This window comes from Chaetura pelagica, unplaced genomic scaffold (genome assembly GCF_000747805.2).
Source record: "Chaetura pelagica isolate M959 unplaced genomic scaffold, ChaPel_1.0 scaffold425, whole genome shotgun sequence".
In the NCBI taxonomy this organism is placed as follows: Eukaryota; Metazoa; Chordata; class Aves; order Apodiformes; family Apodidae; genus Chaetura; species Chaetura pelagica.
Genome location: NW_009953205.1, coordinates 4,519,680 through 4,546,668, shown reverse-complemented (window position 1 = coordinate 4,546,668; position 26,989 = coordinate 4,519,680). Strand labels below are relative to the sequence as shown.

At 39.7% G+C, this 26,989-nt stretch overlaps 3 protein-coding genes across 3 annotated transcripts in view; 2 read left to right on the top strand and 1 right to left on the bottom strand.

Moving 5' to 3' along the window:
* LOC104388603 (histamine H3 receptor-like) lies at positions 1 to 3,256 on the top strand (the record flags this gene model as incomplete). The annotated part of the gene is made up of 3 exons (XM_009997484.1): positions 1 to 121; positions 191 to 357; positions 2,372 to 3,256. Coding segments are annotated over 3 exons (1,173 nt in total), but the record flags the coding sequence as incomplete, so codon positions are not given.
* A 2,493-nt stretch (positions 3,257 to 5,749) lies between these two features.
* On the bottom strand, positions 5,750 to 22,492 carry VPS35 (vacuolar protein sorting 35 homolog (S. cerevisiae)). The gene is made up of 16 exons (XM_009997462.1): positions 22,396 to 22,492; positions 20,857 to 20,953; positions 20,411 to 20,534; positions 18,798 to 18,980; positions 18,267 to 18,480; positions 17,503 to 17,586; positions 16,941 to 17,050; positions 13,923 to 14,019; positions 13,686 to 13,834; positions 12,976 to 13,183; positions 12,362 to 12,517; positions 10,696 to 10,818; positions 9,925 to 10,104; positions 8,534 to 8,773; positions 7,784 to 7,927; positions 5,750 to 6,649 (listed from the first exon to the last, which is right to left on the bottom strand). Exons 1-16 carry the CDS (start codon positions 22,408 to 22,410, stop codon positions 6,470 to 6,472), a joined length of 2,304 nt encoding a protein of 767 aa, XP_009995764.1. The 5' UTR covers positions 22,411 to 22,492; the 3' UTR covers positions 5,750 to 6,469.
* Positions 22,493 to 26,074: 3,582 nt separating this feature from the next.
* Positions 26,075 to 26,989, top strand: part of ORC6 (origin recognition complex, subunit 6) — a 6,048-nt gene continuing 5,133 nt past the window's right edge. The window contains exons 1-2 of the mRNA XM_009997483.1: positions 26,075 to 26,112; positions 26,514 to 26,840. Coding sequence (XP_009995785.1) covers positions 26,075 to 26,112; positions 26,514 to 26,840 — 365 coding nt within the window. The remainder of the gene's footprint in view (positions 26,113 to 26,513; positions 26,841 to 26,989) is intronic.

The following is a 26,989-nucleotide window of genomic DNA, read 5'->3' as shown; positions in this document are numbered from 1 at the left end:
CTGGCGCTGGCCACGGTGTTGGGCAATGCCCTGGTCATTCTGGCGTTCGTAGTGGACCGGAGCCTCCGCACGCAGGGAAACTTCTTCTTTCTCAACCTGGCTATCGCTGACCTCCTGGTGGGTGAGTTGCGGGCGCCGGGAGGGGCGGGGGCTGCGGTCCGCACGTGTCACCGCCCGTCTCTGTCCGCAGGCGGCTTCTGCATCCCCCTGTACATCCCCTACGTGCTGACGGGCGAGTGGAGACTCGGCAAGGGCTTGTGTAAGCTGTGGCTGGTTGTAGACTACCTGGTGTGCACCGCCTCGGTCTTCAACATCGTCCTGATCAGCTTTGACAGGTTCATCTCTGTCACCAAAGCGGTAAGGGCTCGGCAAGTGCTCCTGAGGGGGGGCTGGAGAGACAAGCACGGGTGCCTCTTTCAAGTATAGATGGTTTCCTTGGCTCAAACACCACAGGAGACTGAGACCTCAAGCCTGGAAGTAGTTGTAGGAAGGATGAGCTTTGGCAGAAAAGGTATTTACTTCTCACTTTTACTCTGGAAGAGGTACTGTGTTTTATAAAGACAGGCACAGTTTGTAAATGCTGCTGTTCCAGCTAGAAGAGCAGACACAACAAGGTGTACTTATTTCCTCCACAGCCACACCTTGGATAAGCTTAAAAAGGTGAAACAGACCACCTCCCTCAGAACATGGCTGGTGCCTTCTGACAACTCATAACCCCAGCCAGCTTAGCTGCATCCCAGCTGCTGCACAAGACAGATGTCCTTGCAAAGGGTACCAACCTCTCAGGGAGAATTTTAGTTGTATCTGGCTGTGTATGGGGCAAAAGGGGCAGAATGTAAATTAACATCTTTTGAAGGATACCAATACTATTTCCATGTAACAGCTGCAAAAACAGTCAGTCTTGCCTCAGTCATGTAGCATGTTGGTTATCAAAAAGGGAGTAGACTAGACTTAGCAAAATCAAAAGCTAACTTCATTTTTACCTAGACTGTACTGCCTCAAAGTATTTTGCATGGTGTGAACATAGATTTTACTTGCTAATAGGTTTCACTCATCTACACATACTTTTGTTATTCTTCAGATCCCTGTTAAAACCACATTTCCTTAAATTACGTTAATTTCCTTAAATTTAGCTTCATTGCTCATTTTAAACCACACTAAGAGGCAGTACAAAAAGAGGCTGCTAGATCACTTTAACAGTTTATATGCAAGTTAGTGTTCTATGTTTTTGAAGAGGGAGAAATAAACAGATTAATTCTTAAACAGTTAACACTTACAATTCCTTTATTTTCTAGGTTCTGAATTAGCCATGAATTTTGCTTTCATAAACCAAACTCTCATGACTATACACACAGTATAAATATATAGACTGGATGGTTTCAGAAACAGAAGGGGAAACTGGTCATAATAAATGAAAAAATCAGTCACTTGAAAATACTTCAAATTAATCTTCCATATAAAAATCCCTCCCCAAGCAAGAGTACAGATACTGTCCTAACCTAACAGGCAGCTTAAAAACATATGAACAGGAATATATGAAGTTCTAAATTATTCTCTATCTCAATGAAAACTGTAATCTTCCTCCAAGACTGCTCCTGAAATAATTAGCACCTTTGTCAAGGACTGCAAAATTGGATCAATTCAGACAAACTCAGGACTCCTCAGCTGTGTGGATATTCTACCAAAACAGCATTGGCTTTGGAGATCAAGGTCCACAGACTGGGGCAATAGACATGAATCCTATATAGAATTACATCTTGAGGACTTCATATTCCATAACACTGTGTGGCCTCTGCAGAGATGTGAAGATTGAATTCCCATCCACTATATTATTTTCCAGTACACCACTGAATTGAAATATCAAGATCTTAAGATCTTTAAGATTCATACACTTCTTAAATTACCAGAAAAAAGGCTCCCTACAAAGCACTGAGAAAATAACTTAGATTGTATTAATTCAGATTCTTTTATGTATTTTAAATGAAATTTTGAAATTCTAAGTTAACTTTGAAGGGCCTTTTTTTTTTGAGATTCTGTAAACTGATGTCACAGCAATGGAACTGAGCGTGTAAGCAACTGGTGCCAACTAATTCTAGGAATAGCAGTGGTTATTTGCTTTGGAAAAGCCTTGGTTTCCTAGCTTTTAAGGTCTATTACAAATTCTCCAAACATATCCAGTCACCTTGATCATGTTTGTTAGAATACTTCAGAAATAGCTTCTCTCTGGTTCCAGTAAGCTTGGTATAACCCTCATCCCTAAACCAATATATTATCAACCCTCACAAGTGACAGAGAGGGACATATTCCAAGGCACCCACGTAACTGTTTGAGATAGTAGTAATGTATGTGATGTAACTTCTCTGTCTCTCAGGTCAGCTACAGGGCTCAGAAAGGGATGACCAGAAATGCAATACTGAAGATGATCACTGTTTGGATTGCTGCTTTTCTTCTCTATGGTCCAGCCATTCTCAGCTGGGAGCACATTGTCCAAAAAAGCATCCTCCGTGAGGGAGAATGTCATGCAGAATTCTTCTACAATTGGTACTTTCTAATGATTGCCTCTACTATTGAATTCTTTACACCTTTCATCACTGTTACATACTTTAACTTAAGTATTTACCTCAACATCAGGAAACGCACGTTGCTCAGAAACGAAAACCTAACACCTGGTCAAGAGGACTGTGAAATGAGCTTCCAGGGGAAAGAAAGGGAACACACTGTATTTTTTGTTAAAACTGCTAACAGACACAAGCATGAGAAGAGAGCAAGCAGCCTTTCTCCCCAGAAAAAGATTTCAAGGCTCAGCCTACGTAAGCCTGACAATCAGTCATTAAATCTGAACGTCAATCAAGATCTTCCACCACTTGAGGTTGAAGTTGAGACCAAGCCTCACAGGAATGGTTTCTACAAAACTACAGAAAGCATATGCAACACCACCAGCAGAGTGGATATTGCTAACACTATGGCAAATAGATTTAGACTTTCAAGGGATAAAAGAGTGGCAAAGTCCTTAGCAATTATTGTCTGTGTGTTTGGTTTGTGTTGGGCTCCATACACACTTTTGATGATCATCAGAGCAGCTTGCCATGGGCACTGTGTGCAGTATTCACTCTATGAGACTTCATTTTGGCTTCTGTGGGTGAATTCAGCCATTAACCCTGTTCTATACCCACTGTGTCACATGAGCTTTCGGAAAGCCTTTATAAAACTCCTGTGTCCACGAAAAGCCAAAATTCATCCTCATATTTTTACATGAAAAAAAAGTTTGAAGGTTTATAATTAGTACATCTTGCTTTCAGTGTGAGTATAAACCAGCTAATATTCACCTCCAAGCAGGAAGTGCAATGTGCACTGGGTAGCTGATGGAATACTGGTAAGTAGGAATAAATGTAGATATTTATAAATCTATAGAAATACAGTCATCCATGTAGCTGCAAAAGTCACAGAGGTGAACAGAAATTTCTCAGAGCTCTTTGAGCCATTATGCCAACAGGGTATTTTCTGGTAATGGTGCACTAGTGCTGAAGTGCTGAAAAGGTAATACAACATCCACAGCAAGTAATTGGAGTTCAGGCTCACTCACTTTTAAGAACTGTAAATATTACTGGTAAATAATTCCATAAAGTATTCACCTTGGACTTGTTATCTTTACCTCCAAACCCACTCTAAAACACCAAAGGTCTCAGCTCTTAAGCACAGTATGCTCTCTCCTACATTTTGTGACAAACCAGACAAGACCATAACCAATACAAAAATGAAATACTGGTGTCCAGGAAAAGCAGAGCACAACAGGCACCAGAACAGTGACGGTACTAGAGAAGCTGAGCTACTGTAACAGGAGCACTGGTTTGAGTGGAAATGGTGATTGAGAATAACAGTAGTATTTTTAGACCTAAGTTCAGGAACAGACATATACAAGGGTTTTGAACTTTATGACAGGACATACAAGAACCAGTAATTGTTACACTGTAAGAGTTTCACCATGAGTTTCCTCCTTCAGCTATGACTTCCTGTCCCCCTGCCAGGATCCTGCATGGGCAGGCATCTACTCAAGTCAAACCCCTACTCCTTGTAGGACTGACAGGTATTACAATTCTGTCTCTTGCTGTAGGTATACAGTAAGCATAATTCATCTGTGAGACCTATGACAGACAAATCTTGCTATAAACGGAGCTTTAGGTAAACTGCCCTTGGAATATTTAAAATGCTTCCAATTAAGACTTTTACTAGTTCTGGCTAGTTCCAAAAAGAAAAACGTTTTCCTTTACCTCACCATTGGCTCTATCCATCGATCAAGTCATCAGTGGTTAAAAAAGTCTACTTGTTTAGACACTTTCCACATCATGAACATTATGGCTCAAAAAAGTCTTGTTAAAATTTACAGCCTTGCTCTGAGTGTAAAAAACAGCAACATGAACAACTACATACCATTTCCACCATTCTGCCTCTGCCAAAAGAGAAGCTCACATAGCTTTTGTCTTAAGTTTTGTCTAAATTTTTCCCATCACTTTGAATATCTCTAGCAATTTAAGTTTGTTTCTACTATCATAAGCGTTTTCTATGTAGCTTAACAGACTTTGCTGACAAGAGTGATAGCTATCAAACAACTGGAGTTGTCCATTGCCGCAGCCAAAAAGCATGTTAGCACAAGTATCTTAAAGCTTACAGGCAGTATTTTGAAATAACTTACTTTGTAAAATTTCAATAAAAGCAATTCAGAACTGTGGAAGAGTTGTAACTTTATAGCCTTAAGAAGTGGTACAAGAGAAAAACCACTGCCTTACAACATTTGGGAAACTGCGTTGAATCTACGAAACCATTATTCAAAGATAACTCCTAAATTACAAGGACTAACCCAGAGAATTAAACATAGCTAGAACATTGTAAACTAGGAGGACGTATCCCTACTATATGAATGTGTCTACAGGAACACGATCATCATGTTCTGCTATGGATGTTTTACAACAAAACGATCAGCTTAACCCTTCTCTTAGAAAGAACAGCATCAACAGATCCAGGGAAACATTAAGATTTTTGAATAGCACTAATTATACCACTGGGCAAGTAAAGCCATTAACTCATCTTCCCACTCCTCCTCCCCACCAAGCCATAAAGACATCACTAGATCAATGCTCTAATTGTCATCAACTATGTAATTCTTGCTTCCCAGGTTCATATTTGCCTTTTTCAGAAAACAGGTACCACTAAAAAAATGGACACTCCCACTGAAGTGCCATTCACTATCCAATCAAGCCAGGACAATTTTCACAACAATGGTCAACTCAGGGAGTAAGGAAGTTCACTCAGTTAGCTTTAGAACATTACATTCAGTTAGGGTAAAATAGACATTGCAAAGTTTTCAGCAACTGACACTAACCTACAGACTAGACCAATATTCACAGGAGTTGCCAGTGACAATTGCTCTACTGCTCAACTTCCTACAGCTTTATCATTTGTCACTTATCTCTAGCACAGACCTAGAATCTGGTAGGATTCTCTACCACTCTCGCAAGATACGTCATAAAAGCATTCCAAATTGTGGACACATTTACCTCAGCTTCATTTGGAAAAACACTGGTATTGAATTATAAAATTGTACATCAGAAATGCTAGCAGCCTCCCAGCTTGTCCAGGTTCACTATATCTTCATTTTTCTGTCCCTACAAAATATAGTTCCTTTGCTTTTATCAGAAGGTTCAATATTAGCATTGAGTTCAACATTGGGCTCTGAAGAGACATGAAACAACATGTGTTAATAGCAATTTTATTTTTTCACTGGTGCAAAATCATGATACTGAATAAACTTGTGTAATGCATTTTCCCCTAAATTTACAGTAATGAAGGTTATACATATCTATATAGATTGTGATTTCTCTATTTTTATACTATTTGGAACAAAATTATCTTGATAAATATGCCCTGTGCACAGTACTGGCCCTCACTGAATGTCACAGAGCCTTAATATGCAAAATATAACTTCTGTTTTTGAACATGGTACTTTAAAACTCTCCGAACATGCATTAATATATTCTAGTTTTTAGGGAAAAATATTACACTTAGTCTTTAACTTGCACTAAAAGAAAAGCACAAGCAGAATCTGACATACAATAATCCCAAAAGTCTGGTGCTCCGTAAGGATCAGACACAGTTTCAGATGACAGTCACTGCCAGTTTAGAACTCTAGTGCTACAGAAGCAACAGTGAACAGACAAGAGAAATCAGAACCAGAAGAGCCCTACTATGTCACATGGATTTCAAAGAAAGTTTCAGTCATACTAACTGATGAAACCTGTAGTTGCTGGTCCAACCTTTCAAAGTCATTAGAGGACTCAACACAAGTGTTTGAAGTGCCAGACCGAACACATGAATGTTAACTTAACTTGACATTTCTGAAAGGCACAACCTATGAATCTATCTTAAAAAACATATGGTATGTAAATGAAAAGAAATAAGTACAGTGTGTATCTTCCTAAAGAACAAGACCTTCATAAATTGGCCCCTCAGATTCTGGTGACTCCCTTCTCAGACGCAAGTGCTCCAGTGTGTTGTGAAAGTGTTTGTTAATTTGTTCTGTTTCTTCAGTAGACTCAAGGTTTGGGAGATCCTCTCTTATCTTCTGTATAAGCTGATTCAAAACCTGAATTGTCACCTACAGAAGAACATATATAAAACAAGTCATCAACAAGACCTCTGCATAAGTGCACAGATTAGTTTTAACAGACATGTCCCTGACCTGTTGGTATTTGGACAGTTCTTAGAAATATATATAAGACTGCATGCAGACCAACTGTTGGAAGACTGCCTTCTCTGGCTCCTGAAAGGACCATTCTGATGTCAAAATTGTGTGTAAAGTCCCCCCATCCCAGTAAACACAAAGAACCTAAGTCATAACCTGATAGCTTTTTAATTTGAACAACAGCATTTATCTCCAATTTATTAAATACAGATTTTAAAAGCTTTTATTTAAAGCACATAATTGTCTGTGCACTCTAACAATGCTACCATTTGTTAGGATGGTAGTATCAGGTATGAAGTTAGTAACCATATCACTACCTAGGGAAGTACAGCTGCCTGTGGTGCAAAGCTCAGAACTACACACAACAGCACAGCACACAGCACACGTCCACTGTATCCAGAATCTATTTTAACATCTGCCAAGTGCTTTGAAATTCAAAGTTTTATTTTCATCTCCATCAGATATGGCACCTCCTAACCTAGAGCAGTACTCAAGTGGGAAGCCAGTTCATTTGCTGGGAAGTCAACAAATGTATAAAATGTCTTCTCTCAGAACTATAGGTTATTAACTAATGTTGCTCTTGATCAAATCATAACACAGGATGTTGACCTCTATTTGACCAAGCAGTTTTTTCAATCTGTATGAGTTTACTAGTTATCTGATAACTGAAAATGTATGAGTAAGCTCAGATTTCAGATGCAGAATTTAAAGCTGGTACATAAGGTGTCATATCTATTCCTTGAAACTACAGCTTAAAACAACTACTTGTGGCACACTCAGCAGTGATCTTTAACAGCTGAAATAATTTTAACACATGTACATATTAAGTTAGGTACCACAAACATTTGGCATTTTCTCCCATGTAAGAATTACATTTTATCCACAATTGCATATCAAGAATTGACAGCTCTGTTATTACCAGAAATCAGGGCTCTTGAGAGAAGCTACAGAGCAAGTTGAAAAGTTATTACTTAGTGTGTGTGAGTGAAGAGCTTAAAGAAATGCTCCTTAAAAAAGATGCAAAAGAGAAAATGCATTTCTGCTCACCGCCTCATTTTCCTTTTCATAAAAATAGATGTATCTATTCAGAATTTCTATGAAAAGTTGGACTTGCAGAGAAGGGTCCATGCACTGATTGGCTATCTTCAGAGCTTTCTTTAGGCATTCCATCACTCTTTTTCCTCCATGAAGCTAGAAGGAAAAAAAATGTCATAAGAAACAAAGGAACTTTAATGGCATTTCCTGCTGGTCTACTACAGAAATACAAAACCACACAAACTATGCAGGACAACCTCTCCTGGAAAGCTTACCTTGTCTGATTAAGCAGTAACATGAACAGTTGTTGAAAGCCTTCAACTATGAGATCAATTAACTCAAATTTTGTTATCTGTACATTAATGTACATTAATTAATTAACTTAGACACAGATTTCAACAGTTTGTGACAAGCCCCAAAGAACACACAATTGTCGTTTGTTCTTTTTTACTTCAACAACTTGTATCTTTAATTTGGAAGTTCAGTACTTCACATGCAAACATGGCTACTACAGTAAACACACTTAAAATGCACACTGTAGTTTGGCAGCCAAGCCATCCTTAAATTTGAGTTTTCTCTATTTTTTATTTATGCAGCTTACACCATAGTGAGATTTAGAAGCTTCATATATTAGAATACATTCCAACCAAGTCTACATCACAAAGTGATGACTTGAGAAGTCTACTTGAGAAGTGCCTTCAGAAGAAAGGCAGAACTATGTTGCGGTAAGATGTGTTAATGCTGCTGCAGCTTTATTCTCACCTCCTCTCCATTCTTGTCAGTATTTCGGCCAGACCAAAACAGATGGGCACAAGTGCTCACAGCCCGGCACTGGTCTGGCTTCTTAAGGAGCTTAGAAGCTGCCAGTGCACACTGAGTCCTCAAAGGCTCATGGTTCTCTTCACTGAAGCACTTCATCCTCTCAAATGTCCCAATTATCAAGGTGATTGCAGCCAGCTGTGCTTTTGAATCACTGATTTCATCTTCATATAAAGAGAACGCCTAGTCAGGGGAGAAAGCAAGACCCTTAATCACTGCTTTAAAACACATCAGAACAAAACAAATCACACCTCCAAGTGACATAGCAGGAAAGTGACCCATTTGTTAAAAGCTTCACACAGAGAAAAAGATCTTTCATTGAAAGTGTCAAAATCAAGTTAAATCCACAGACTGGAAGTAAGTCTTGCAAGAAATACTTCTTAAGTGGTCATAGGAAGCAAACACAATCCTACATATAATCCTCATTTCAAGCATTTGTTCAAATACAGAACTTCAGCAGCAGAAATTGTCCCTGAAGAAGATTTGGTTTGAAACACATAAAACAGCAGAGCAGAAGATGAGTGGTAGGTCAATGCCCGCAGACCGTATAAGAAAAATGTCTGCACTGCTCCTACACGGATCAAGTGCCTTGAGAGAACACAGGACCAAAAATCTTGAACAGCATCTCTAATAGAAGGTATGGAATTGTCATACTGCTTTCATCTTAAGAATTGTGCTACAATGGCAACCAACACAAGTAAGAGAGGAAAGGATGAAGTTATCAGCAACTCAGTTCAAGAATGTGCATTAGTAGCAGTATTAGAGGAAAGATGAGGACAAAGCTTGCACTGTGGATAACATTAGTACCTTGGTTCTTTATCTGACCAGGAAGATAGGAAGTTTTTTGCAAGAAGTAAGTCTTAAGACCAACTAACAGGTTTACGTGGATTTATTATACATTTCAATATAAGATTTTAATTAGCAAAGCCCAGCATGGCAGTTGTGATCAGTACAAATTTCAGAGAACTTCATAAGAGTGCTTGTGGTCAGGTCGACACCAGCTAGATAACAGACCTGGAACACAGTCTTAGAAGCAGTGAAGGAGCATTTTATGTTGAGAAAGCTACACTCCTGCAGTGAGCTAACTTGCAAGTAGGAGGCACCACTGCAACCACATGGTTGTGTCAGACTGAGTATTCACATCAGCAGCAATGGAGTTTAATTCCACAGCAGCCTGGGAAGTAAGAATGAAGATGAGGAGTTGCTACATTGTAGCATTAGCTGTCAATTGTTTCAGATGTTTTAATCACACTGGATGATATGATGTTCACGAAACCTACCCAGGCCAAATCTAAGATAGCACAGGACAGCGACTGTAAGAGTTGGACACTCACTTGGGACATGAATTCATAGGCCACAGTTTCATGATTCTCAAATCCAATCTCTCCTGCAGCCAGTGCCCCTTGTAGGAAGAGACGAAGAGGCAGCTCTGCTAGTTCTGCTTTGATCAGAGCACTGATGGTCTGATGAGCAAATGAGAAGATCTTCTGGCACTTCTTTTCCCATTTGTCATCCTAGAGAAGTGAAATAAGTCAAAGCTTGAACAAGACTATTGTTACAAAGAAAAGTTAATCTAAATTGTAGTAAGATCTGTTAAGTGCTCCAGTCTGTTGTCTTCTGCATGCCAATTTAGCCACCTACTGACTTTAGTAGCAGCATGTGACCTCAGTCAACAAAAGGATCAGTGATTGTTTTAGCATGCACTTTTGCAACTATGTAAATTAATCTATGAAATAGCATTTGCTTTTAGAAACATTAAAACGGTATAGCTACAGCTTTAGAAATCCAGATTTAAATCAGTTTCATGTCATCACTTGCAGCTTTACAAATTGTCCGGTATTCATGTGAAAATGCACTATCAGTCACCTTCATGATTAAACACAACCAGCCTATTTCACCATCTCTCAAGTGCTGAGATACTTTCATAGGAATTTATATAAGTCCTCCTTAAATTAGAAAGCACTCACACCTCAAAGAAATCTACCTTGAGCAAAAAGAAACTAGCATTCTCTATCAAGACCCAGCATAACGTAGCCAGACAAAACACATTTTTAAGAGAGCAGAAAAGAAGGAAGTATACAGGAGTTACCTAGAGGTCAACTTACCACTTTGGAGTTCCCTTTGTACCGAAAAGCCAGCTGGTATGCAGCAAACACCAGTGGTGGCAGCGTGAAGCGGATACGCTGGTTCCCACCTGCACCAAAGTGCTTCCGGGCAGTGTTAAGGATCTAAAACAAAAGCATTGTAAGCTGTCACAACTCTTGGCAGAGGAGTGTTATTTGCATCTATAAAGTAATCTGCACTCTGTGGAGCAACAGAAACTAAATTTCACAAAATTAAACACACAAAGCTTCTCACCAAGATAATCTGACAAATCCTATGATGGCACTTAAAGGTGGTCAACCTCATGAAAGCCAAGCATTGCTAGATGAGTAAGAAAACAGCCCGACATTCAGAAGCTTTGCAAAAGCAGCTTCAACACCTCTAGCTATGCAAAATCTTGTGAAGTAAAAGTATACTATGTCAGTGCCTGCATTCCTTTGATGTAAGCTTTGTTCTTTATTAGAAAAAACCCCAAACATAAGTTATCTTGACTCTTCCTACATGAACATGGTACTTGCTAGCTGTAATCAACCCATATAGTTCTTTGAAGTGAATGAGGACCTGGCTGACCATCCTGCATTACTCCAGCAATATTCAGAAACACCACAGTCAACGATGAGCAGGTCCTGGAACAACTGTCTCCAGTCTTTGCACAGGCCTTAAAGCTATGCTGATTCTCATTACAGAAGTTGCAGCAAAGCTTTACCTTTCAAGCAAAAAACTTTTATACAGTATTTTAAAGCCAAGCTAAATGAATTCCAGAAATGCTGCATAGCTTCTACTGGATGATGTTGGTCTCTTCTCACTGTTTATACAGTATGATATTGCTGCAACTTGAAAAGAGTCAGCCAACTATATTTCAGACACACTCACTTCACAATAGTCCCTACCCAGGCCTAAGCCTCAACTAGAGCTCCAACTCTAGCTGGTGCAATCTGTAACAGAATCCAACTTCATCACTTCTGCCAGCTTCTCTGATAGCTTTTGCTTAGAATATCCCCTTCCTTCTGCCCTAACAAAAAAATCTCAGTATAGGGAAATCATTTAAACTTGAAACACACTAAAGCCAGAAATAGCAGATTAACATAACAGAGCTACACAAAGCTTTGATGGATCAACTCAAACTGTCACGAGTAACAGAATGCATGAAGTTTCAAGTCCATATCAAACCTATCAAGGACAGACCAAGCAGAGAAGAAAAACATTTGTAAGCACTAAGCAGCAGTATATTACATGCTATATGAAGTTCATCTACTTACACTAACTAAAATCCCTGAGGCCAAACATATTAGCTGTATTTTCTGAGCTTTGTGTATTCTGATACAATGAGAAGGCAGTTGGCACAGTGCTCCAAATTTCACTTGCTACTTTTTAAAAACAGTTACACAAATTGTTAGAATGTTAGTCAAACTAATGTAGTTGCATCCAAACTGCCATCTCTTGGGACAAAAAGTTTCAATACACAAATGATTTCAAGTTCTCGCCTGCTTTTTACAAATCAACAACATTTCATACCATTAAAGGTGTCATACATAATGTTTTCTACTGAGTTTGTAGTGCCTTAGCAGTGATGGCCCAGCTTCCAGCTACACTTAGTGCTTGTATAGTAAATAATGCAAGAACTGACAGTTCAGAGAGCACAACATTCCCCAACACCCATTGCCATACCAGATACTGTTGGTCAGGGTCATCTGAACGCAAAAGGTGAATAAATCTTCCCACAAGACTCTGCTCATCAGCAAAGTCTTCTGGGTCAGGGTCTTCAGCAGGCTGATCCGGTTGATCCTGGATCAGCGTGGATACCAAATTCATGATAGCATCAACCTGTTAAAGGCAAAATAAGCTCAGAGACAGCAACTGGGAACAACCTGACAGCCATTCATAGCGCTGACAAAGTATTAGGAAAGTCTATTATTTGGTGATGCTTTAGGACTTGTATTACTCCCTAAATACAGATCTCTCTTAGGACAAGTGGAAGTATGGAGGAAATTCTGACTCCAAAAGTACTATCCATCCTTCTTTAGGTAATAGGCCTAGTAAAAGGGATTCAGAATCTTTGTTCAAACCTAACTGAAGCAGTCTCTAGGATAAGGTTAGGCAAGATATGCAAAGACAAGACACTGAAGAACATGGGCAGAAAGTGATACTAAGATGGGGAGGTAGGCGCATGTAGAAGCATGAAGGTAACAAAGCATGCCCTGCATGAAATCATTTTCTGTGTGTTTTCAAGTCTTCAAACAGTAGTTTAAACACCTAGAATTCCAAGTTGATTAGTGTCATACCTGTTCTTGGGACACAATTTCTGTGTTATAATCCAATACATTGCTAAGCACGTAACAGCTCATACTCTTCCTGGACTCATAATCGAAGTATTCAAAGAGTGGGTGAAAGTGTTTTAGTTTCAGAACTGTCAGGATATTGTTGTAAGTATCAACAGGGATTTTCAAAAGTCTAGTCAGCTCCTTTGAAACAGCACTGCTTGTTGCAATACTGAAAGAAAATACATGCAAAAGTCACAATCAATAACAATTGATCAATAAATCAATAATAATCAACACATGTAAACAGAATTAAAGCCTGCCTCAATACCAATTCTGATGGATACCTAAGCAACTTGCTTAGATAGGCAACAGAGATGGGAAATCAAGTATCACATCTGATACAAAACCTGCAGCTTTTAAGCTGCTGATAGCAGCAAGAATGTAGCTGCAATTTCAGCAAGAGAACTCCAGAGGGCTGTAAGGGATGAACAGATAATGACTGCATACAGCTTGGCATACACATCGTGTAGCTGCATAGTAGGGTTCATGCATAGGTGAGCAAGTCTTGGTTAGTCAGTAGTTTACCATGATACTCTATAGCTTGGCCCAAAAGCACTAAACTTATATACGCAAAGCCCATCTCTGTCATCTTGCCACATGTGGTGAAATGCAGAAGCCAACATTAAGTATTCACTGACACTCCAGAGCAAATGCAAAAGACATTTACTTACTGCTCCAGATTAAGTTTATTGAATATCTCCACAGTTGTCTCCAACACCTTATCAACATAGTCAACACGGTCTGGGTAGCATTTCATGGCCAAGTTAATGAGAGAAACTTGCAAAGATACCACATCCTCTGAGGGCATGTCCTGGCGAGACTGCAATTTAAGGCAGCATTGAGTTGATAAGACAGCATATAACTTTGCAAAAAACCCTGAAAAGTGCATGCAAGAATACCTAGCATACCTGTATAACAGTTGCAACCTGCTGTGAAAAGATGTCAAACAGTTTGATATCTGCTGGGATACCAGGTCCATCTTCACGATGTGCAAATAAAGCTAACCTGGCAACAGATAAAAGGAAAGCAGCTTGGTCAGCATCATTTTTCCCCTCCTCAGATGGAGTCCAGAAAGAGCTACTGGCAGCCAAGAAGCAAGTACTTAAGGTCTATTTACAAGCTCTACTACAAGCAAAGACCAAATTAATGAACGGCAAAAGCCTTAAGAGCAACCAAGCCTGGTAAATATCTGTCCTGGAAAAGAACACTGACTGACAGTAAGGACATTTCAACATCCATGTTCTTCAGCTAGTAGCAAGTGTACTGTTCCCTCCAGCAGAAAAAGAGGTTTAGAGTAGACTGATGAAAAAGCAAATATGCTGCATCCATTCAGTGGTATTATTGAAATTAGACCATCCAGTAGTCTTCTCTGCAAAACAGTCTCCAGAGAAAACACAGAAGAAATATGCTGACTGAACTACGCTTTGTCTCCAAAGACAGACCAACATGTCTGGGACTTCCACTGTTTGAAAGAGCAAAATGCAAGTAAATTTGAAGTGGAAAAGAAAACTTTCTTGGGAAAGAAAAAGCAACACAAAGCAAGGGATTGCTATTCAGTAAGCATCCAAAAGATCTTGTAGAGCCCGTCTCTATCTGTAACAGGAGAAAGTCATGCCAAACATTTTTGCAGAAATTGGACACAAGCTAAGAAGAATCAACACAGGAAGGGAAGAACCTCACCAAAGCTGCAGCTTAAATAGCTCAGCAGAGCTGTCTTTGCTTTCTAATTGTGTAGAGATTATTCTACTCTAAATTAGAAAAGGTCTATAAAAATATTTAAGAAAAGTCACGCAATTAATTGTACAGGATTTCTAAACCTTCATTCTGAATTAACTTAAGGTCTGAAACAAAGAGGCAGGTAAGAAAAAGTTAAGGTGCCAAAAAACTTCCAGGGAACAAAAAACTGTCAGGAACAACAGACATTGAATTAGTCTTGTATTTAACTAGGGTAGTATCAACCAGACTTCCTAAAGTTAGGAACAACCATGGTCTATTCTTAAAGGGACAAGGCACCTTTTTACTGGCAGCAGCTCAGAGGGTAAGGCCAGCATCAGTCAAACCATGACAACATGCCATGAAGTTGCAGGCAGATGGCAGCATAATTAAAAGTTATGAATGGTTGAATAAGACAAGAAAGATTCCAAAGCAGCAGAACTATTTGCAGGAAGATTCCTGTAACAGAAAAGTACCATGGGAATAGGGACTTAAGCTTCATAAGCTTCCAGCTGAAAAAGGTGAGAAATGCTAAAGGGCACTACATGTATGATGCAGATTAACATCTTAGCTACACAATACTGAAAAGCATAATGATTGCTCGTAACAACTCCAATCCAAACACAAGAGCACGATCTTCCCTACATACATGAATTCCAAGAACAGATCCACTGATATCGTTCAATACTTGCAGTAAAATTACAGTCAAAAGCACAAGTCACCATACTACAAAGACAACAACCATCACATGACCACCTTTCTGTCTTTGTCCTACAGTCAAAGAAGGCTGTGGGATACACTATTAGTGGCCCAACCAAACCCAGCAGCAATAAGTCTAGGAGGGCACCAGGTTTGCTGCTAATCATTTGCTTACTGCCGTTCGTAACAGCAGGCATAGGAACTTATTGAAAAAGTAACACCAAAGCTGTTTAAACCCTCTAGCAAAAGCTACAATGAGGAAAGCCTTCTTGCAAGAATCCGATTGCTACACAAGTGTAAGAACTTGGCAAAAGATCCTGTGACCTCTGTTGAAAGCAGTCTCAGAAGTTAGATCGTTATAGGCAATGATTCTTGGGATTTCACATTTTTGTGAGCTGTGTGCTTTGTTTCTTTTAAAAGCTAACAGTAGTATAAAAAACCACAGTCATGGCAGCAAATTACAGGAAACCAAACAATTCCTGTGCACATCTCTGGACAAAGACAGAGCTGTTTCTGCCAAAAGCTCCAATACTGAAAGATACTCCAATAAGACTAAAGTCCTGAACAAAAAGATCTGATTTTACCTGGAAAGAACAAATGACGGAATTGTTAAGTGAGAAAAGTCAAGATCCTAAATTACACCAGTCATGCACAATACACGTTCCACTTCCAGGCATTAGAGAAGATAAAGAAACCAAGCCATGACAACTCTACTTGTTGCTGAATGCCACTGGGACTCAAGATCCCTATGGTACCTGAAGTCTGTACACTGGCACAGGGACCAGGCACACAAAGGTACATATGTGTGCACAAATGCAAGGGCAAGGCTTTTTTGAGGCTTCAAAAAGTCACCTAAGTGTATTTCCTTTCTGCAGCTAAGTACAGGCACTTAATGATAACCTGTGTTGATTCAGTTCAAGCTACTAATTAGTTACAAATTCTCTCGCATATCTGAATTCACTGCAAGCAGTTTTAAGCAGTACCTCCATAGGAAAAACATTTTTGGGAGAACAGGCAGGAAGCTAATGGTAAACCAAGAACTAAGAAGGCAGTTCCATTTCCTACTGACTCTTTTGTGAAGACACATTTGTTATGTTCTCTGATCAAAATTGCAAGATACAGTATCCTTGATGTATGATTGAGCCATGAGGATCTTCAGATTTTCACATGTACCTATGATTGACAGGTTGTCCAAGAAGACTGCTGCCCCTGTAGCTCAGAAACATGAACATGATTGATACTCAATGGCTTGTTTCCTGGCTTAATCTCCTCACAAGTTTTAATCAGTCCTTAAAGCAGGTTTAATTGGAAGCTGTAAAAGCAGAGTCCAGAAAGCAGCAGGCATACAATTAATATTCTTCACAGCTTTAATTACAGTTGATAGAAAGACACATAAACAATGAAATTAAGTGATATAAAAAATTGAAAGCTTTAAAATGCTAGAAGAATCATCATCTGATTGTGCACAACACAAGCTTAATTTTTAGTCTATTTCCACCCCCTTGGTCACTCACCTGTCAATTAAAGCAATAATTATATTTTTCACATTCACATTTTGGTGCAGCTCAGCACAGGCTCTGAGAAATGGGTTCAGGGTTTGGAGGTGAAATTCATCTGGGAAAACCTGAAGTTTTAGATCAATAGTCATCAAGTTATAAACTGAATCCACCCACTGGTACACAGCAGTAAAATGCAACAGTGTAATCCTAAAGCAAATAGCCACATAGTAACTAAGGTCTTGCCTCTAAATGCTTTAGGGCTCCCCCCTTGACTGGTTAAATGCAGGAAGAAAGAGATGCAAGACAAATGGGTAACTTGAGCACCCAATTGTCTGTTATAATTCATATTGCAGGCATTGCTGCTCAGATGCTTACAAGCTTCTGCAACAGAAAGAGCACAAAATCCCCAGTCAGCCCATTTGGTAAAAAAATATGTAGCAAGCTGCTACTTTAAGAGTCCTGGTGATTGAGTTTTTCAAATCATGAGAAAGAGGTGAAAGTAGCCTGAATCTGACTAGGAGTATAGGAGTTAAGTGTCCCTGTGCCCCATCACTGCAGTGGAACTTAAGCAGCTCACCTGTATGATGCACTCCATGAGGTACTCCTGAGCTAAAGCATCTCTACAGTTTACAACTTGCTCCAATATTCCAGGCAGAACAATCTGGAATAGAAAAAAAAGTTTTGCACTGATGTTACAATTACTTCTTAAGTTTATATTCACATATATACATTTAATCCAAGCACAGCAGCATTTCTAACATTTCTCAGCTTATTCTTCACATAAAAGCTTTCTGATAACAAGTCTCAGTTTTCAGCAGTTACATCCTTCAGAGAAAAAAATATCTGCTGATCTATCTGACCCTTCCAGACATTATACAACCTGCAAGCTTTGACTTAGCTACACCAAAAGCCAGAGCTACTAATTTGCTGTCACATATCACTACTCAGGGTCTCAGCAGTACAGCTCAAAGCTGTTATCAGTAGCTATGTGGCAGAACTTACATGGGACAGACTTCTAAATAATATCATTGTATGTATACACACCCCTTAAACCAACTCTTCATTCTGTAAGTAAAATGCCAATCAGGAAGGACATTTTTAAAATTTATTGTCAGCATTACAGAAAAGCTTATAAGAAAAACACACAGGTCATGTCCTTAGCCTCACAACACGTTATACAGCTTCATTAGCCTTCAGAACTTTTCCTCAGGAGAAGAGCTGGAGAAGTACCAGGATTACTTATGTTTCAGCATAGCTGTCATACTTCAAGGCACTAATCTCAAAGTCCAAAGTGGTTTCATTTGGAAAAAGTGAAGTCTGAAAGGATGGACAGACACCCACCTGCTTGTATCGCTCCACATTAACACCTTCCAACTGACTGAGGCGAACCAGGTTTGTTCCTACTAGGATTCTCAGCTCCTGCCTTTCTCGCTCCCTTTTCTCTCTGTCCCGACTGTGGCCCTGGTGTTGCATTCGCACCCAAAGTTTGTTCATCTCAGCAAAGTTCAGTAGCACAAAGTCCATTGAATCACTGATGTCTCCGGTGGTTTCTTCACTGTAATTGAGAACCGGTTAAAAATAGGAAAAGCTTGTCAGTGTTCATCCTTCCATCCACTGATGAGCATCCAATTCTTAAGTAGGTAAGAGGGTGGAAAAGTATATGGTAGGATACCTAGGTTCATAAAAGAGTCATCCTCACATTTGAGAAATCTTAGTTATGGAAGGGGATTCTTAAAGTTAACGGACAGAACATCTCTCAAGTCTATACAGTTCTAACACACTGATTTCTCTCAAATCTGAAGAAAGTCATACAGAAATTTAAATATGTTCTGTTAAAAAACAATTTTTAAAGTTACAGTCCATCTTTCTTACTCTGCTTGCTCGCCTTCATCTGGTAAGATATTCCTGGTACACTGCAGGAGATAGTTTCTAAGAAAGAGGCCTCTAAGAGGATGCTGTACTCCACGGCACATCTCCACTAGGTCTTTCAAAATATCTTTTCTGGATTGTGGAAATGACTTGACATAGACAACACCTACTGTTATCAGGAGATACCTGCAAAAGGCACAGAATCAAAAACTAAATTGTGAGGTAGCAGTACCACGCTTCAAGGCAACATGTCCTTTCTTTCATCCTGGCAGTATTACCAAAGCACAGAAAGCAATAAAATACCATCTAAGTCCCATAATTTTTTATATTTAGTCAGCTTTCAACTCCTATTCTGGTCTGCTACAGAGCACAGCAAGTCTGAACAGCCACTTGACCTCATTACAATACCTCATATACTGAGTGTGTAAATGCTTAACACACAAAGTTCTGAATGCTCTCAGACTAGCTTGTCTATACTTCCAACACCCCACCAAGCTGAAAAACAGCTCTGGCATATGTAAAGATTCTATTACGGTGAAGCAGTTAAGCCTTTCACACTGTAGTCTTGTAGAAGAGGTGTTATACTCCTTGGAATCCCCAGGCCTGTACTCCTTCCTTCAGCATCTCTTTACTACACAAGAAGTAGAAGGAACATGCAAGATGCAAAGGTCTGGTGTTCCAGTATTACCTGAATTTCCTTTCAGCTCAAGAGAAAAACAAAATACTCAGAACCTTCACATATTTAGAGGCCTCAACCAACCTCTTCTGCATGATTCTGTCTCCTAAATGGATGTGAACAGAACTTCAGAGAGAACTTGAGTCTACATCAAGCAGGCAGGAAGACAACTCAGATGATTATGCTAAGGGTAAAGGTGCTGTAGTAGTTAGCCAAACTCCAGAAACTGCATGAGGATACAGTCTGGTGTCCCCAAAGCCTCTTCCTAGCATGAATGTAAGGTTAGGAATTAAAACTGCAATACCAACAAAAATCTGAATCCCAAGTTTGAACATCTAGATGATCTACTTCAGCTCCATAGTAACATATTTAAAGATAAGTATTACCTCTAGCATGCTAATACATAGATCCTCACACACAGTAGCTTCTTTGTAAGCATCTGTCTCTTTGGAGACTACATGTGAGAGAATAAAGATGAAAATACCTGTAACTTAGTTCTTAAAAGCTTTGTGTTTCTAAATATGGCTTTTTGTCCAAGATCTATCTCAGATACAAATTCATAATTAGGTATCAGAAAAAGTTAGTACATGTGTAGTCCATCTTGCTGATTAGAGTGCGTACTTGGTTCATCTCACTGACCAGCTCTTTACCCCAAAAACCAACTTTATTCCAAATCAAAGTGCCTCCATCTCGATCATGTGCAAAACCAACACGTAACCAGGAAGAACTGACCTTCTGCAGCTGCACTCTTGGTCTAATCTCAGAAGTCTCATAGCAATCCACTCTTGATAAATGCAGACATACTATTCACCACTGCAACCTGAATTCTTGCCATCAAGCAAGAATGCAGACTCAATCATCATCTGGACCCAGAGCCTAACAACTATTCACCAGTTTAAAAAAAAAACAAAACACCAAGAACTAACATGTACACACTTACAGTCTCGGAATAATATTTCCAGCGTACTGTACCAGCTCATAAAGGTCTGCCACCTTCCTTCCTTTGGCAAATTCATCTGTCAGGTAGACTTCCAAGTAGTGTAGCTCATCAGAAATTGCCATATCTTTTTCTCTCAGTTAAAGATTTTAAATTAGAATGTCTACAACATATTTACATAATAAATTACTCCTGCTCACCAAGGAGGAAAAATCCCAAAGGGATATACGAGACAAAAAACCTGCTTTATACCAAAGGGAAAAGATGAACATATACAGTGAGCAACCAAGCATACATTCTCCTACAATATACCCAGATAACTAAATACTGAGGAGAAAAGCATCAGTAAATATCTGAGACCAACAGGATGTCATTGTACCAAAAGAAGCAGATGACCATTTCATTGCAAGTTCAGCGTTTCAACCATTCACACCCTCTTCAAAGGATACAAAGCTCATAATAGCTCTTTGGAGATAACATAGAAGTCCGCAGCTCACCAAGCATGTTGGAAGCATGTTTCAGAGCATCCATGAGCTTATTTTTGTCCTTGAGAGGAATAAAGAGAGAAAAGGCTGTAAGAAATACTACTAGGCAATAGCAGTATTTTAGAAAGCATGCAAGGATTAAGAAAGCATCAGGAAAGTGAATTCTAATTATACCACGTGATTTAGTATTTATCTTGTATTACATTGCCCATCCTAAGAAAGCAGAACATTATACCTGAAAGTGGCAAGAAGACTTATTTGAAGACAGAGCTACAGTAGTAGTAAGTTGTAGTACTGAAGGTACAAAAAAGTAAAAGAAAATTCTGCTAATGGAGAAATCCCCACCCTTGCAGATTCTATGCAGCAAAGAAACCAGAATGGATTTCTCCCCCAACGCCCCCCCCAACATGGTCTGCTGTTTTGCTCAGATCCCAAGGAAACCTCTAGCAGACAGACGATACACACTGACAGCAGATCCCTGTTAGAATTACATTCCTCTTCCCCTACTTCTCACCCAAGAACACCACCTTACTGAAAGCTTATTAGGCTGCATGTAACTTGTACCTCTGTGGCATATGATCACATGGCATCACAGGATACAAAAACTTAGCATCTTTCACCCATATGTACTTGCTAAACACATATTAAGAAACTTAGAGGGGGAAAAAAAGGAATTGCTAGAGTCATCCACTTGGTATTTTGTCACTCAGTCACAAATAGCAATGGAAAGCTCAGCTGTAGCTACAGAGATTTAAAAAGCCTTCCAAAGTATAAAATTGGGAAAGGTGTTACCTTCCTTGCTACTGTCACTTGGCTGCAAACAAATGACAGTAGCTTGGCCAGCCACATGAAAATACATGGGAATATTTAAATTTTCATTGCAACTTCAAGCAGTTTCTCTGAATAAAAATATGTTTCTCAAACCCAAGAAAGCTACACACAATGACATCAGCTGCCTGCACTTTCTACAATTTCAAGACAAAGATCTCAGTACACTCCTGGCCAATGGTGTTTGCCAGTCACAGAAGAATTCATGCATCAGTCTACAATTGATCACTACAAAATTTACCCCATGCAGCCGGTAATTTGTTATCAGCCTCACAATCATGCCCAGAAAAGACTACATGGAAAAAGCAATAGTATGTTGAACATAGACAAGAATAGTTTCTAATAATATATTTTCATATAAATTAATTTCAGCAATAACTTCCTGATGTCAAGTGACAGGCTTACTCTCAGTTTAGGCTTACTTAAGTACAAGCATATAAATCTTTATAATTTCTCTTGTCAAATACTAGAACAAAATCAGGAAGACACACTCAGAGAGTACTCCAAGCTCACACTCATTGAGTAGCTACCTCATTTATTTGCAAAGCCTCTGCCAGAAAGATGCAGAAAAGGGTTAAGTAAGCTTCCCCACAGCACTAGAGATTGATATTGATTTATTGTTTTACTCCTAGCAGACAAGACGTTTTGCTGCATGTTAAGAAGCTGCCTTCTTACCAAGCATCTCTTCATCTGGAAAGACTGCACCTTCACAGCCTGAATGGCTTCATCCAGGAGTTTTTCCTGCTCATCCTGAGGAGACTGCTGTGTTGTTGGCTGGAAGAAAAACAAAGAAAAAAGAAGTCTATTTTAATGAAGCTGTTTATTACTTGATTCAAACTGGGTTCCCACAGTTTAGACCACACTCCAAGTGACACTACAGAATGACCACTGCAGAGCTGTCAGAAGTAGGTGCATGATATTTAAGGGGTTAAGTTCCCAATCTTCAATATCTCGTTAGAGCTTCCCAGCCTCTCTGATCTTCCAGTTTGTTTTCAGATTGCATCTCTGAAACATTGACAGAGATAAAAGCATCGATGTTGTGTCACAATATCATCTTCTCTAGTCTTGACAAATACCATATACACAATGATTTGCACAGCAGGTTCTCTGAGCCTGCAGCTCAGTAAAGTCTCAGCTATTTATACTTGTTCCCCATATCCACTGTGTTCAGAGGGTTCCTGGTCTCTTTTTAATTAAATCTCAGTAACAAAACAGTAAGCCATTAACTGCATCAGCCTAATGTTCTTAAAAACAGTATCTCTAATATCAAGTCTTCCCACACTCTCCATGCTTGGTGTCCCCAAAAGTATCTTTGGAGGCCTGGGTGTAAAACCAAGGTCTTTATTAAAATAGAGAATGTTTAGCTTTAACAGCAATTCAATGGTTATAGATCATTGCAGCCTTGCACACTCCTGTTTTCTCCCATATTTGAGTTCTTGTTCTGCAATTGGAATCTCCCCAGTAAAACTGTAGCCAGCATCTCCTCACTATCCTTTTCCACATACAGATAACAGACAGTGTCTTGCCAATACTGTTCCTGCCCCAGTCACACCCAAGTAGGTGGTGAAACTCTGCACTTGCAGGTTTTCAAACATCCAGCTGGACAAAGCCAAGGCTGATCTGATCTAACATTGGTGACAATCCTGCTTCAAAGGCAAGACCTTACATGAGATAAAGGTTCCTTCTCACTGACACTTCGATGACTCAATGTAATATTCAGACTGCATAACTAATTAACAAGTCTATTTAGCCAACAGAAAAACCGCTTATGCTAATTACAGTGATTCTTGAAAAGTGCTTTCTATAATTAACCACACAAAGTGCAGGTCTTAAAAAAAAAAATGGTTTAAGCATAAGGTAAAAGTAGCATACATGGCTAAACGGCCCTACTCCCCAGAAAATTCCATAGCTACAAACTCCAGAAAACCTTCAATTGTGAAATAAGCACACTCTGCCAGCAGAACTTTGCTGTCACTGCTAAGCTTTATTTATTGCACAGCAGAACAGACTCTCAAGGAACAGAAAATGACAGTGCTGTGACTAGTGTGCAACGATCAATATCAAAACATCATGTAACAGACTTGCTGAATTATCTCTATGCCAGAACATTTGTCACACTCCAGTCTCTTGAGCCCATACAAGGGCTTTAGAGAAGCAACATCACTGCTGAGCTGAACGCCATATGCTCTGACCACACCAGATCTCTCTATATTAAAGCACAGCTACAAACAGTGCAGTAACATTAGCATTAATCACAATTTCCTAAGCCCCCTTCTCCTGAAGAGCATCAGGCTTACACAGCTTCCAGTCCTGCTTTTCCATCCTCAGGTACTCACAAGCCCATGTAGTGCTGAGAGCTGTTCAGGCTACAAGGCTAGAAGACTAGCCCAGATGATGGTTTATCATTCACCTAGTTCATCCTATAACCACATAAAACCTTACAAGTAGGGCTGTGAACAGAAGGCCTTTTGACACTATCACCAATTTAAAGCATTTATTCAAACATAATACTTGCTACAGCTCCAAGAAGTGGTTGGCACAGTGCACGTGCATCTGTTCCCTTACTTTCGGTGTGAAACCACTGGCTGAAGCACTACTACAAGTTTGAGACTATGCTTTACACAATACCAATAATTATCTCAATAGAAATAGCTAATTGAAGGCATACATTTTCTTATTCAACTTTAACCACTATCTTTTAGAAACAGTTGAGGAAATAATGGAATATTTCCATTTCTGCTCTAAATATGAGAAGCAAGACCCCACACTGAATTCAATGTTTCAATTGTTCATGACTGAATTAACTGAATTAAGAAATTCACTTTTTCTTCTGTACCTCTTGAAAATCAAGAGTAAAATTACATTTATATCTCTTCTGATTTCAAGACTGAAAAGGTCTAAACAAAGATTCCTTTACTACAAGGGTTCTGCACTCCACGTCTAAAGGCAATCTCAACGTTTTACAGTCACACAGGCAGTGAGCTAACCCACCACTGACTGTCACAAACACACCAGAAGCAGCCTCAGGTGGGCTTGGTACCAGTTTAGCTTCTACACGAAAAGAAGTATCTTCACAGCAGGCCCACCGAACAAGTTTCAGCTCACTCTTACTTTTCAGTTTTTCAAGTCTGAATATTTATCAGTTTACCCTTTATTTGCTAATGCAGAAAGCAAGCTCATTTCAGCTTCAGAACTACAGTGGTTTCCACACATAACCAGGCTATTATCAAGTGATACGCAAGATCACCTCAAGATAAGCATATCCTGGTGTATATATACTTGAAGTTAGAGGAAGTTGTAGCAAAAGCAACTGAAATAAAAAGAACACAGAGCAAAAGCCTAGCAGTGGCAGTTAGCAGGACACACACCAAACTAGAAACTAGCTCTTCTGTCAGATGAAATGTTGAATGAAACTGTTTATGCTCTATATATTCCACTTCAAATTAGGAGCCCATTACCACAAGATGGTACGTATTTCATGTGTTATTTATCAAAAAATGCAACTGTGCTGTGGAGTCCTATGTCAATCTACAAACAGTACTACAAACACAAGCTACAGAGAAGTGTTCCTTCCATTCCAATCTAAAGTGCATTTTCTTCTGATCTCCAAATGATTAAATACTTGTCTTTAGATAACTGATGTGCTTATACTCCATCCCAAACATGATGTTGCCTTCCATTTGCTCACACAACTGTGTTTAGTATCACAATGAATGATATTTACTCAATGAGGCTTTTTCTGCCTCCTCTTGGTTGGATTTTATGAGGACTACCTACCAACCAGTCAACACTGACACACTTCAAAGGAATACTACCCAAGGTGGTTAGCTGCAGCTGATCAGCACCACTTCCAGCCTACAGGTAAAGCCTGGGTACAAACACTGCATTGTTGTAAAAGTCATCGAGCTGCTCAGAATTCACACAAAATCCACAAGCACTTTGCATCACATAGGAAGCAATTACTCTACAACACTGAAAGCAATTTATACCTCAGTATAGGAACTAAAAAATGAAACAGAGAAGAAAACATTTTTCCCATATTTTAACTGGTGCTTACTGCAAAAGGAAGCCACAAGACATTAACAAGACCTAAGTGGCTGGACTTTTCATTCAGGGGATGATTGGGTGATTCAGGGGAAGAAATGCCAAAGTCTTCTTAAAATCAGTCTTGTTAAAAGTACTTAAAACATTCAGTTTCAAGGTTTAAACCAAGCTGTGGCAGTGGACCATAATCTGGTAGAGGGGATTATCCCATATATAACACCTATATTATTTTTCCCGAATCACCTGATATCAATTCCCATGTAAGTCACAGGCAGTGCAAAGTTGTGTTGTTCTTGATTTAATGACTACCATGAAGTATTCATGTGGAGGACAGAGACTGCTATCCAGGTAGATTCAGCATTTCTCATCAGCCAATTAAGTATTTTCAATTAATGTTTCAAGTAACAGTACAGGGTTTGTTCCCATGCAGACCTCTAGGGATAGGGTATTAAATTTATGCCAACATACACAACTTTAAAAGGAAAGTCTGTCACAAAAACTCAGGAGCTGTGCAATCCCTGCTTTATAAAGCACTCAGTTCTTGCATCACTGTCTAGATACTGTGAGCCCTGTTTTTACTACGCTGCGATGGTTATAGCAAGCTGTAATTTTATTGAATATTAAATACTACAGAAAACGCACTAAACAGGTATAGACTTCTCAATTGTCTTCGGAAACTTGTCCCCTCATTCTTAATGAAAACTGTAAAGCATTTCTCAATAAGTGCTATTTCCACGCTTTAGTTTCAGGTTTGCCACTGTAGTGAACACCAACGTTTCCTCCAGAACAGCCCTACGGAGCTGGGCCCACCAGTGCAAAACCACCATTTCTGAAAAAAGAGAAATTCCACCAGGAAAGTCTGAAACGACAGGCCTGGAACAACCGAACAGCAGACTGCAGTGGGGACGGCGAGAGGACACGCGGACAGCACTGGAAATGGCACAACCTCGGGTTAATGACAGGAGCAGCAGCCTAAAACACACTGAAACTCTGACCGCGAGCGCAGCAGCGGTTCCCTCACAGAAACACCCACCTCCCCTGCCCCCCTACAAACCAACGGGGCTGGACCCGCTGAGGTAACGACCTGCCCCGATCGGCCGCGGCCTGCTGGCAGTGCCCGCCCCAGGCGAACCCCCAGCGCGGACACGCCGGGCCCAGCCCTCACCTCAGCCCCGCCCGGGCCGCGGCCTCCAAGCCCGGCTCAGCCCCGCGCCTCGCCAGGCCT

Coding starts and splice junctions, on each gene's coding strand:
- VPS35 (XM_009997462.1), bottom strand. Junction 17,051..17,502: donor TCATGGAGTGCATCATACAG/GTGAGCTGCTTA, acceptor CTAAAACTTCAG/GTTTTCCCAGATGAATTTCA. Junction 13,184..13,685: donor AATAAACTTAATCTGGAGCA/GTAAGTAAATGT, acceptor ATTTTCTTTCAG/TATTGCAACAAGCAGTGCTG.